Genomic DNA, 13,106 nt, shown 5'->3' on the forward strand with positions numbered 1-13,106 from the left:
AATTCGATGACTTAGAGCTACTTTTTTGCTCTGTGAAATCTGATGGCTTCCCTCTGTACCATTCGAGGATACTCATTCTTTGACCGCATTACGAAATGTTCAAAACCTGACTTTGGTTTTAAAATGGCACAAAGTGCAGGAAAGGCAGCAAGGTCTAAATTACAGAGAGGGGAAAAAAAACCCCCACACCCAAAGGAAAAAAAAACACCCCAAAATGTTTCTGTGAGCATCTGGGATCGTGTCTACCAACTCTGTTATACTGTACTCTCCCAAGCGCCTAGTACTGTGCTCTGCACACAGTAAGTGCTCGTTAAATACTATTGACTGATTTTACTATACCGATGTCTGTTTATTTGTACTGATGTCTGTCTCCCCCACTTTAGACTGTGCGCTTGTTGTGAACAGGGATCGTCTCTATTGCTGTATTATACTTTCCCAAGCGCTTAGTATAGTGCTCTACACAGAGTAAGTGCTTAATAAATATGATTGGATGAATGAATATAAGCCATGTCGATTTTGCTGAAAACCCCCGACTGTCAGAAAGTCTAACCAATATTTTGTATTCCACAAGGTTTGAAGCAGGAACCAGGGATCCACCAGTAGCAGTCATTGGACAAATGCCGGTACACTGATGCCTGACCGCCTATCCTCAGATTCTTAGCCAACGGGTGTTTAAACTAATTTAGGGATGAAGCTAAAGAAAACGGCTGGAACAGTACCAATGGCCCGCAAAACAGCCTCCTGGAAAATTTACCTGGGCGAAAGAAAAGATGTAAATTCCCCAGGCAGGCAACCACACCACTAAAATGGCTGTCAAGACACACTTAAAAATTACTGAAAGGCTTTCAGCAATCACCTGCAAAGAAAGATTCGAAAAGATAAACATTAGCTGGCAATTAAAATGCACAACCAAAATCAATCTACAGTATAAGGCATGCAGAGTCTGTTTATGCATCATTAGATGGACTATATATTAGGCACCTGTCAAAATCATCAGCAACATTTTGGTGAGTCCCCAAGGGGACAACTCTCTGTACCCTGAGAAGCAGTGTGGCCTAGCGGAAAGAGCACAGGCCTGGGAGTCAGATGAACTGGAGTCTAATCCCAGCTCCACCCTTTGTCTGTGTGACCTCGGGCAAGTCACTTCACTTCTCTGTGCCTCAGTTCCCTCATCTGCAGAATGGAGATTCAATACCTGTTCTCCCTCCTGCTTAGACTGTGAGCCCCATGTGGGACCTGATAATCTTGTATCTACCCCAGTGCTTAGTACAGTGCTTGGCACACAGTAAACATATAACAAATACCACAATGTGGGCAGCAAATGTGCCTGATCATTGTTGTATTGTACTCTCCCAAGCGCTTAGTACAGTGCTCTGCACACAGTAAGCACTCAGTAAATACAAGTGAATGAATGGATGAATTATTATTATTACCTGGCATTAGGGACAGCGTGAAGAATAGAAATAGTCACTGCTTTCAAGGAGCTTACAGTCTAATAAGGGGATAAAAGGTAACCCTAATATGTAATGAAAATAAGCATGTACATAATTGTGTGTATAAAGATAAGGATGAGGCGGGGAGGTGAAGTAGGTCATGGACTGTGCTAGAAAATAGGACTTTAAATTAAACCTCCAAGTTCACAGAAGCAATTTCTCAAGGCATTTCCAAGGTTTAAATTGTTGGCCTGTGCGGGGCCTAAGGGTGAATGAAAAGAGCAAAGGAAAGCCAGTGATTTTTTTGTGTGCTATTTGTTAAGAGCTTATCACGTGCCAAGCACTGTAGTAAGCGATGGGGTGGATACAAGCTAATAGGGTTGGACACAGTAAATGTCCCACATGGCCTCACAGTCTTAATCCTCATTTTACAGGTAAGGTAACTGAGGCACAGAAAAGTGGGGTGATTCACCCAAGGTCACACAGCAGAAGAGGGGCGGAGAGGGGAGTAGAATCCAGGTCCTTCTGACTTCCGGGCCTGTGCTCTATCCGCCGGGCCGTGCTGCTTCACCGGCTGGCTCTAACTTGAGCCAGGCTCAGCCTGCAAACTATGACAGGAGCCACAGAAAGGTAGGCCTATTAGGGTTCCTTCATGTTGGTGAGGGAGCACGACTGCTAACAAGCAGGGCTGCGGCACCCCTGTGGCACCACGTGGCGGCTGTGACGTCTCTCATGCCCAGACAAGCGTGAGAGATGCATCGTGGATGCACACAGCACTTCCTGTTCTCCTCCTGAGCTGACTGGTTCCAGCAGATCACCAAGGAGACGCAAGCAGGTCCAGTTCTACCCACCACCCCAATCCTGAGACTGAAGAGGGGCCCACCCAGAAATCAGGCCAAATCCCAGCCTTATACTCTCCGGTCCCGGTTGCAGTCCCAGACTTTCAGTCTACCCAGGGTCCCTCAAAGGGCCTGCGTTAACAATCATTTATAAAGACATTTTTGCTTTTCAAATGTCTAGATGCAGAACGCTGCTGAACTGAAAATTCCATTTCTGTTATTTTTGAGGAACAACTTTTTCCTTTCTTCCTTGAAATTTCCACATGTGATTCCCGCCTACAGAAGACTGGGCACTAACCTTAAGCCTGACAAACATATGTGCTTGAGCCAAGACACAGAAAGCTTCTCCCAAGAGTTCGATCACTGCAGAAAGGCCAAACATCAGCACTCCAATCCCATAATGGGGGACCACGCTAGGATCGGGAACTTCCAGCAATTGGAGCCAGACCCAGCTCAGGAACAAGAACCAAAACACACCCAAGGGGACTCTAAAAGAGAGGTTTTTGAGACAAATCTATAGTTTTAAAAAAGCACGTTTTCATAAAGGCGAAACACAATTTTAAAGAAAACTCAACAGGAAAAAAAAACAAAGTTGCCTTAATCCCACGAGTATCCAAAGCTGGACACTAGATCCACAACAACTTGAAAAGATCTCACGGATCCTGACTCTCACATCTCCAACCTGTATGATGCGGGACATTTCCCTTCGGACCAGCCAAGAATCACGAGATTCTTGGCTAGTTTTAAATATACATATTTTTTCATGTTTTGGAAGTGACTCAAATTTGACCAAGGGGCCCAGTCTCATTTCTAGGAAAACATGAATAGCCTACAGAGTGTCTTCAGGAAAGCAATACGTGTTTTCAGCTGTGCTATGTATTTGGGTTCCAAAAAAACTTCTGAGAAGCTAAGAACTGGAACCAAGGAGATTAAGAAATTGAAGCAGATGCAGTAAGATGGTGTTTAAAAGACACAAAGCATCGGGTCTCAATAGTATTAGCGACTGGTAAAAGCTCCAGATAGACTGAAGGAAAAAAAAAAAGTGAACTCTATAGCTACAGCTCGTAACTGTGATGTGCTGCAGTTGAAACAGCTACTAGAGATAGCAATAAATCGCTTTAGCAATCAACCCTCCTGAAAACAGGAACGTACAATCAGCAGGGACTTACCAGGAAGAAGAAATTTACCAATTATGACCCAACAGTGGTTCTTGACCAAATGTTGGCGTCTACATTACGTGAGATAGTAAGTTATCCAATGCATTTTATTGCTCACAAAACCTTAATTTCCATTTCTCAACTGGGCATCACTTACACAACTCTCTGTTTGGAGTTTAAATTTCTCATCTACATTGCAGCAAGCTTCATATCTAACTTGGTTAACGGTAACCAAATTCGGACCATAAAAATCTGCAACCACAATAAAGTCCCAGTTGGTGGAGGCATCAAGAGACAACCAGTAAAACATGTAATGGAAAAATGAGAGGAGAGGTTGTATTCTGGTATCAAAATTTCCAATTGGTTAGGTCGCCCCTGGTTATTTTTCAAGAATTCCGAGAAATTCAGTAGAAACGCCAAGAAGGACAGCCAAAGCCGGCTCACTACTCCCGTGTCTGCAAAGGAGAATGGAACCGAGGTTCAAATTCATTCTCTGATGCCTGTCACTCCTCACCCCTTTAGGAATGACCCTTGGAAGTCAGGTTTGGAAGGTGTTTCGGGTTCAGGCAAGTGTCGCTATCTAGTAAGATGTTTCTTAAGCTATTTCTCAAGGCAACTTAAACCCGTTTTAAATCCCAGCTCGCTGCATCGGCATAACTTACGTGAGCCACAAGAGGTTGATTGTTTTGGTCCAATTGCGTTGCGTGCTTCCACTCAAACATGCCCTCCGGAACGCTTCTCTCGCTAGGAAAATGATGGTAGAGTAAAGCAATGTCAGCCTAAAACAGATAAACAGAGACAATGTGACCATTACTTTCCGCATGAGGAAAACAGCTGAAGTTCTTGCAGTACCATATACGATAAGGCTCTGTTACAAAGTCATTGCAAGGGGAATACTGCAAAGATTCAATTAGCCAGAATGAATGGGACCAAGATCAGTCTAGTCTATTTTCACTGAAATACAATTTTACAGGGTGTTCATAAAGTCCTTAGGCATCTTTAAACTTTAATAGTTTTTGATTTACAGATGATAAAAAAGAACCCTAAAATGGTATTTTAAAGTGTAATTCAGAGTTTTTAAAAGCATTTTTGGAATCACTCACAGTCCATGCATCTAAAATGCCATATTTTGATTTCAGATCCCCGCATTACAAATATGGTAATGGAAGATGAGAAGGTTAATTGTGTCTTACAGTTGGCTGAGCTGAAGTCAGTAACAACAGTAAGAAGATAAGTCTACACTGCAGTAAAACTTTATGAATTGAGCTTTCAAGTGTCTTTTAAAATTGACTTTTATCATACGTGTACCAAAAAATGATTAAAGTTCCACATGGACTTTATGAAAGCCCTGCATTTATTTCATTACCTGCCTATAAAATGACACCCAAATTACGGAAATGGAAAGTACTATGAGACTACATTTAGTTACTGCAAACTTAATTTGGAGGCATGTGCTTAAATGTGCATTTTATATCATCACTGAGCTCTGCTAAATCGAGAATTAATTCCCACCCCGCTTTACGGTCTCATTGATATTGTGGCATTTCACTGCATACCATTCCCTGGTGCAATTAGCGATATTATTACCATTGGCCCTTCTGAGCCCAATTTTCCTAGGGCCTCAGTTTTTACTCTCCAAAATTAGGCACTTTGGCGAATATTAACCCTTTCAGACAACTAGGGAACCATTTAGCTCATCACTGCATGCATTACGTGGTCGCTGCTGCAATGCAACGCAATGATCCCTCATGCCTCTCAAGATATCTAACTTCTTAACAGGAAGTAAAACTTAGGTACTTGAGAGGATTGAGCTCGGTATTATTCTTGCTAGGACTGCTTAGGTACACATGAGTTTTCTGTAAGTTCACTGTGGGCAGGGAATGTGTCTGTTTATTGTTATATTGTATTCTCCCAAGCGCTTACCACAGTACTTTGCACATAGTAGGTGCTCAATAAATATGACTGAATGAATGAACGGCTTGCAAAGAGAGACATGGGACAGGTACTGAGGCGAACAGTTAGAGCAGTGGCTGCCGTATTCCAATGGGCAGTGGATTTTGAGTATTTACCCCCAAAGGCAGGGAAGATAGCCAACGCTGTACATGGCAGGGTATGATGGAAGACCAGCTGGGTACCATTACTGCATAACCATGAGCTCCGGGAAAACCAAGAAAATGGCAGAAGAGGAGACAGAGCCACCATATCCCCAGCTGGAGCTGATAAAACCCGAGGCAAGCTCGGTTAGGACTCCCTCCACCCCGCCCCACCAAAGAGGACAGAATGGAAGTACCGCAAATGCTAGAGCGCCTAAACCCCGCACATGACCATCCCTTCTCATATTCTGCCTTTGGGCTCTTGGGAAAGGAGAGATTGAGAGGTACACTGTTCAACTTTCAATAGTTGCTCAGAATTAGGGTTTTGGGGGGCAGAATTGAAATTGTATTCAGTCTGCAGTAGGTCATTCATTAAATGTTCCAGACCTTCAAACTGCACATCAAAGAAAATAAATGATTTCTAGATGGGGAGTGGTATTTGCGTGAGTACTTTGGGAGACAGAGGGTGAACTGAGACCAGCAATATCTCAAAGGTGAAGCAAGCCTGGAGTGGATCCACAAAAGGGAAAAGTGAGGAAAAAGATAAGAAAATCCTCAATTTGCCTTCGGGCTAGACAAAAATTAGAACCCAGGATTCACATATCTCAACTCATTAATTCATTCATTCATTCAATAGTACTTACTGAGCGCTTACTATGTGCAGAGCACTGTACAGGACCAACCATTCCCCTGCTACCCCCCCATGCTTAAGCTACTCAAGCTTGGTCTAGTGGAAAGAGCAAGGGATATTGGAGACCTGAGTTTTACTCCCAGATGTCACTGGCCTCTTGCGTCACTAAACCTCTCTATGCCTCAGTTTCCTCGATGGCAAAACAAACGTAACAAGACCTACAAAGTTATGAGGACCAAATGAAATAAGTAATGTAAAAAGTGCTTGGGGAAAAATAAAATCTCCCTACAACTTAAAGGTATCGTCATTATTGAGAAGCAGCGTGACTCAGCAGAAAGAGCACGGGCTTAGGAGTCAGAGATCCCGGGTTCGAAACCCAGCTCTGCCACTTGTCAGCTGTGTGACTGTGGGCAAGTCACTTAACTTCTCTGTGCCTCCATTACCTTATCTGTAAAATGGGGATTAAGACTGTGAGCCTCACATGGGACAAACTGATTACCCTGTATCCACCCCAGCGCTTAGAACAGTGCTCTGCACATAGTAAGCGCTTAACAAATACCAACATTATTATTAGGCCTTGCTCTCCAACATCCCAGACCACACTGTTTATGGGATTCTTGCCTTTACCAGACTTTTCAGAGTCAGCAGCATATGCACACAGAATCATCCCCCATTTCTCGTCTGCACTCTAAAAACCCGCAGAGCAGGAGAGCCAGCAGGGGAAAGGTTGCTAATGGAATGTCATGAAAAATGGACATTTTTCCCCAGTTGGCAACCTAAACTACCATTAAACTTGCTTTTTCTCCATACCCGGATCAAAAAAATTCACTAGCAGAGGCGCACACTGCTTCTGAGATAAGGAGAGAGGATGGGCTGTTGGACTGATTGAGAGTGAGAGGGTGAGCTGTGGGTGCTGCAAAGAAGGCTGTTACAGATCCTTGAATTTTCCTTTTACCTTACATTCACTATTCCAATAATTTCCTTTGAAAGAAAGCGAAGAGTAAATGCATTCAACCCAAAGGTGATGAATCGAAATAATACCTAGAAAAGAAAGATAAAACAAGTCTGAAACAATGATGTTAGTACTCTTAGAATCACTGTAGATATGAAGAAAACCCTCTTCCCTTGATTTATGCAATGCGACTACGTTGTACGTAGGCACTGCTCATCTTCCGAGAGCTCAGAACGATTTCACTTTCTCCTTACATAGCATTACCAGCCCCTTCCTAGGTGGTGATTGGGAAAGTCCAGGAAGGTGATTGGACATCGCATTTTTGACAAGACAGTTCCACTCTTAAACTGTCCCCCAAAAGGCTTGGGAAACACCCCCAATTGCCCACTTTTTAAAAACAGAGGCTTGGCACATCTGGAAATTTAAAGTACAGTGTACGGTGTATTTACAGGCCTCCATTTCTGGTCAAGAATATCCTATGAAAACAAGACAATTTTTATTCGCGATAAGCAAGAAATACAAAAGATCGGCTTCAGCTTTCACTAGTCACAAACGAAATTCTCGGACAACAGAGAATTATTAACTGTTCTGTTCCAGGCTCAAAAAAGAAGGAAAAGCCTGAATATGAAAGGAACACCTATTGTTTAGGTGCTTCTTCCAGACGGACTCTGCTTACATATTACTTACAATATGTAATTACTTACTTACAATTACTCTGCTTACCATAAATACTATTGAATGAATATTAAGCAACAGATGTTTATTTTGAGACCCCTGTAGTATTGTTTTCTACACAGAGAATTTATATTTGCTAAAAAATCCATATTTATTCCTTGAGCCTGCCTGCAAAACTATGAAGGTGCCCAAAATAAACTGCATTTTCAATTCAGACCTGCACATTAAACACCCGATCCCTTCTTTAAGAAAAGGAAAAAAAGTATACCATAAAATTAAGTGTTGCTTATAATAAGGCTGGTGACACTGTAAACTTGCTGATATGTATTAATAAGATGCTTAGAGCTGAAATGTTCATTATCTTCAAACCAAATGTACAAAAATAACTGAGAATGTACAAGTCTGTGAAGAATACAGTCAGAGAAGCAGTGTGGCTCAGTGGAAAGAGCCCGGGCTTGGGAGCCAGAAGTCATGGTTTCGAATCCCGGCTCTGCCACGCATCAGCTGGGTGACTGTGGGCAAGTCACTTCACTTCTCTGGGCCTCAGTTCCCTCATCTGTAAAACGGGGATGAAGACTGTGAGCCTCACGTGGGACAACCTGATTACCCTGTATCTACCCCAGCGCTTAGAACAGTGCTCTGCACATAGTAAGCGCTTAACAAATACCAACATTATTAATACAAACGAAAACACTGGTCTAACCTGTCCGACTTTCTCAATCCACATGTGACACTGTGGGGAAGGAAGAAGAAAGAGGTGATGGGGTAATGATACTGGGGAGTGGCCTATTCTCAACTCTAAAAAAATCCAGTCACTTTCATAGTCCTTCCATAGGTGAGAAAACCAAAACCCAAAGAGGATGAATAACTTGAGCCAAGTCCAAAAATGTTATTAGGAGGGGCAAAAAAAGAGCCACATCTGCCAAATGATGCTTTTCATAGCACCCTCTTGCTGAAAAGTTGTATTCCCCTTAGGGATACAATCATTACAGTATAGAGAGACAGCATTAGGTTCAACAGATTCAGCATGATACTGGAAATCCCCAAATTTGAATTGTTCTTCTAGCAGCCCTGGTGTTGTCTGGTGTAACTCCAGGAAGTTATTTAATTTCTCTCAGGGCTTGCCACATATGAAAGGGAAGCAATGCTAGTTGCCCCCCTTCTACTCATTGGTGCAGTGAAGTGAGGTGAGAGAACTAAAACAGTTTGAGAGTAGTGGTACGGATATTACTGCCCAAGGATGAGGTGTGAAATTACGAGGCTACTGTTGCCATCTGTATTGATAAAATGTGAGGATAGCACATTCAGTCCAGAACGCTAAGGATCCCAATCCTTGCAGTTTGAGAAAATCCATACCCCAGTTCTAAAGTCAAAGCTATCATTTTCTGAGCACTGTACCATTTCAAACTACACTCTTGGTACAAAGCAAAGAAGGATTGATTTATTTTAGATTACAACTCTACAAAGGGATGGAAGATTATTTTTGATGCTACACTAATATCTAGACCCTTCCTCCTGTTGGGGAGCATTTGAATGATTTCTACCAAAAAAAAAAAAATACCTTTCACACATTTGTACTACTTTCCTTTTATTCAGCTAGGCAGCCTATCATTAAATGATATTTATCCAGTGCCATGATGCTCTGGATGCACTATGCAAAGCAAATCAAAGTCCTCACCCTCTCTAATACACTTTACTTTGCAAAACTGACTTGCTATATTAGGGTAAGATATTTAGAAATAGAGATATAATAACGTGAAAAGAGTCAAAAATATAACACTAAGGGTAAAAAAAAAACCGTCGTCTTTCTCATGTTGGTCCTTTGCGATATGCTTTACAGTGATTTATATTTAAAGCAAATCTCACTTTTTTGAAGTGATGAGAACATTTAAAAATTCCCAAATGCCAAACCAAAGAGAGATTTGGGTTTCCAAAGATGAGTGCTTACTATGCGCAGAGCACTGTCCTAAGCGCTTAGGAGAGTACAATACAACAGACTTGGTAGACACTTTCCCAGCCCACAACGAGCTCAATGGGAAGCAAGAGGTGAAAAGGAGAGGAACAGAGAAGACACTTCATAACTCCACCGGTGCTTTTCCTTTGGGATTTCTGCTGAGAAGCAGGAACACCAGAAAGGAGAAGTAATAATAATGGTATTTGTTAAGTGCTTACGATATACCAAGCACTGTTCTAAGTGCTGCGATAGAGTGCTTAGTACAGCAAGTCACTTAACTTCTCTGTGCCTCAGTTACCTCATCTGTAAAATGGGGATTAAGACTGTGAGCCTCATGTGGGACAATCTGATTACCCTGTAGCTACCCCAGCATTTAGAACAATGCTCTGCACATTGTAAGTGTTTAACAAATACCAACATTATTATTACAGTGCTCTCCACACAGTAAATGTTCAATAAATGCGAAGGAATGAATGAATACAAGGTAATCAGGTTGTCCCACGTGGGGCTCACAGTCTTAATCCCCATTTTACAGCTGAGGGAACTGAGGCACCGAGAAGTGAAGTGACTTGCCCACAGTCACACAGCTGACAAGTGGCAGAGCAGAGATTAGAACCCGTGACCTCTGACTCCCAAGCCCGTGCTCTTTCCACTAAGCCACGCTGCTTCTCGTATAACAGTGGCCCAATTAGGGACTCTGCTACAAAGGCAGAGTTGAAGCAGCGTGGCCTAGTGGAAAGGGAACAGGCCGGGGACCTGGGTTCTAATCCCAGCTCTGCCACTTGCCTGCTGCGAGACCTTTAGCAAGTCGCGATGTTTCTCTGGGCCTCAGTTTCCTCACCTGTGAAATGGGGATTCAATACCTGTTCTGCCTCCTATTTGACTGTGAGCCCCATGTGGGACAGGGACTGTGCCCCAGGAAAGCACTAGCTCTACACCCTAGCCGACAGTCGGGGGTGGAAGGCTGGAGATTAGACTGTAAACCCGTCAAAGGGCAGGGACTGTCTCTATCTGTTACCGATCTGTACATTCCAAGCGCTTAGTACAGTGCTCTGCACATAGTAAGCGCTCAATAAATACTATTGAATGAATGAATGAATGAGAGAAGAAACTGGGGTTTTACAGGGCCAGATTAAGGTCTAGACCGCAGAGTGTACTGTAAAGTGTGGGCAGGGATCGTGTCTCCTTATTGCTGCGTTGTACCTTCCGAGAGCTCAGTACGGTGCCCTGCACACAGTAAGGCTCAGTGGAAAGAGCCCGGGCTTGGGAGTGAAAGGTCATGGGTTCGAATCCCAGCTCCGCCACTTGTCAGCTGTGGGACTGTGGGCAAGTCACTTCTCTGGGCCTCAGTTCCCTCATCTGTAAAATGGGGATGAAGACCGGGAGCCTCACGTGGGACACCCTGATCACCCTGTATACCCCAGTGCTTGGAACAGTGCTCTGCACACAGTAAGCGCTTAACAAATACCAACATTATTATTATTAAATACGATCGAATGAATGACAGTGGAGGCTCGCTGACACCCCCTTGCCAGAATTAACCATCCTTGCCGGGTGTCCAGGGCGCTTTCTCACTGGGCATACGCTGCTCCCGACCCTGACGAGGAAATGCTGGGAGGGGTAAGGAGCGGGAGGCCAGCTTTTCGGATGGACATTCATTCATTCAATGGTATTCATTGAGCGCTTACTATGTGCAGAGCACTGTACTAAGCGCTTGGAATGGACAAATCGGCAACAGATAGAGACATTCATTCAGTAGTATTTATGGAGCGCTCACTATGTGCAGAGCACCGTATTAAGCGCTTGGAATGGACAAATCCGCAACAGATAAGAGACATTCATTCATTCAATAGTATTTAGAGAAGCAGTGTGGCTCAGTGGAAAGAGCCCGGGCTTGGAAGTCAGAGGTCGTGGGTTCTAATCCCAGCTCTGCCGCTTGCCAGCTGTGTGACTTTGGGCAAGTCACTTCACTTCTCTGGGCCTCAGTTACCTCCACTGTCAAATGGGGATTAAAACTGCAAGCCCCACGTGGGACAACCTGATTCACCTTTTATCCCCCCCCAGCGCTTAGAACAGTGCTTTGCACATAGTAAGCGCTTAACAAATACCACCATTTTATGGAGCGCTTACTATGTACAAAGCACCGTACTAAGCGCTTGGAATGGACAAATCGGCAACAGATGGAGACGTTCATTCATTCAATAGTATTTATGGAGCGCTCACTATGGGCAGAGCACCGTACTAAGCGCTTGGAATGGACAAATCGGCAACAGATGGAGACGTTCATTCATTCAATAGTATTTGTGAAGCGCTCACTACGAGCAGAGCACCGTACTAAGCGCTTGGAACGGACAAATCGGCAACAGATAGAGACGTTCATTCATTGGTATTTATTGAGCGCTCACTATGGGCAGAGCACCGTACTAAGCGCTTGGAACGGACAAATCGGCAACAGATAGAGACACTCATTCATTCAAGAGTATTTATTGAGCGCTCACTGTGGGCAGAGCAGCGTACTAAGCGCTTGGAACGGACAAATCGGCAACGGATATATTCCCCGAAGGCGATGGGCCCGGAGCGGCTGCCCCTTCTGCCTGCGGGGAGGAGACGGGAGGGGAGAGAAAGACGGCGCTAAAAGGGGATCGAAGATGGGAAGGGAGTCGAAACCGAGGGGGGGGGATGGGGCGTGGGGTGGAGCGACGGCCGGTCCAAGGCCGGAGATCCCGGGAGTAGGGGCGGAGGGCGAGTGGGGGGGGGACACTGGAGGGTCGGGTCGGTCCGGCAGGTACCTGCAGTAAGAGAGAGGACGAGGCGAGCCGAGCGGCTTCGCCCAGCACTTCCTGGCTGCCCATCGTAACCAGGAAACGCCGCCGCCACCGCCGAGGCCCTTCGGCTGGCGCGCGCCGCTGACGTCACCCGCGCCCGGCCCGCTGATTGGCTGAGCCCAATCATCGGCGGTGGGGCTAGTCCATAATAAGAACGTTGGTATGGGTAAAGCGCTTACTACGTGCAGAGCACTGTTCTAAGCGCTGGGGAGATGCACGGGAAGGAGGTTGGCCCACGTGCGGCTCCCAGTTCATCCCCATTTTAATAATAATAATAATGTTGGTATTGGTTAAGCGCTTACTACGTGCAGAGCACCGTTCTAAGCGCTGGGGGGGACACAGGTCATCACGTGAGGCTCACAGTCTTCGTCCCCGTTTTAATAATAATAATAACGTTGGTATTTGTTAAGCGCTCACTACGTGCAGAGCGCCGTTCTAAGCGCTGGGGGAGACAGAGGGGAATCAGGTGGTCCCACGTGGGGCTCCCAGTCTTCATCCCCATTTTGCAGATGAGGTCACTGAGGCCCAGAGAAGTGAAATGACTTGC

The 13,106-nt window shown here is 44.6% G+C and overlaps 1 protein-coding gene across 4 annotated transcripts in view; it reads right to left on the minus strand.

The window, feature by feature from the left end:
* The window catches only part of RFT1 (RFT1 homolog), a 50,481-nt gene extending 37,863 nt beyond the window's left edge, over nucleotides 1-12,618 (minus strand). Inside the window, exons 1-5 of one of the 4 annotated variants that reach the window (XM_029051726.2) lie at nucleotides 12,524-12,618; nucleotides 7,109-7,194; nucleotides 4,092-4,208; nucleotides 2,571-2,760; nucleotides 755-856 (exon numbers count right to left, since the gene is read on the minus strand). In XM_029051726.2, coding sequence (XP_028907559.1) covers nucleotides 755-856; nucleotides 2,571-2,760; nucleotides 4,092-4,208; nucleotides 7,109-7,194; nucleotides 12,524-12,586 — 558 coding nt within the window. In that variant the 5' untranslated portion in view covers nucleotides 12,587-12,618. Of the gene's footprint in view, nucleotides 1-754; nucleotides 857-2,570; nucleotides 2,761-4,091; nucleotides 4,209-7,108; nucleotides 7,195-12,523 lie in introns of those variants that run through there. The other 3 variants (XM_029051729.2, XM_029051728.1, XM_029051730.2) reach the window with 3 other exon arrangements.
* Nucleotides 12,619-13,106: the final 488 nt, after the last annotated feature.

This window comes from Ornithorhynchus anatinus, chromosome X1 (genome assembly GCF_004115215.2).
Source record: "Ornithorhynchus anatinus isolate Pmale09 chromosome X1, mOrnAna1.pri.v4, whole genome shotgun sequence".
In the NCBI taxonomy this organism is placed as follows: Eukaryota; Metazoa; Chordata; class Mammalia; order Monotremata; family Ornithorhynchidae; genus Ornithorhynchus; species Ornithorhynchus anatinus.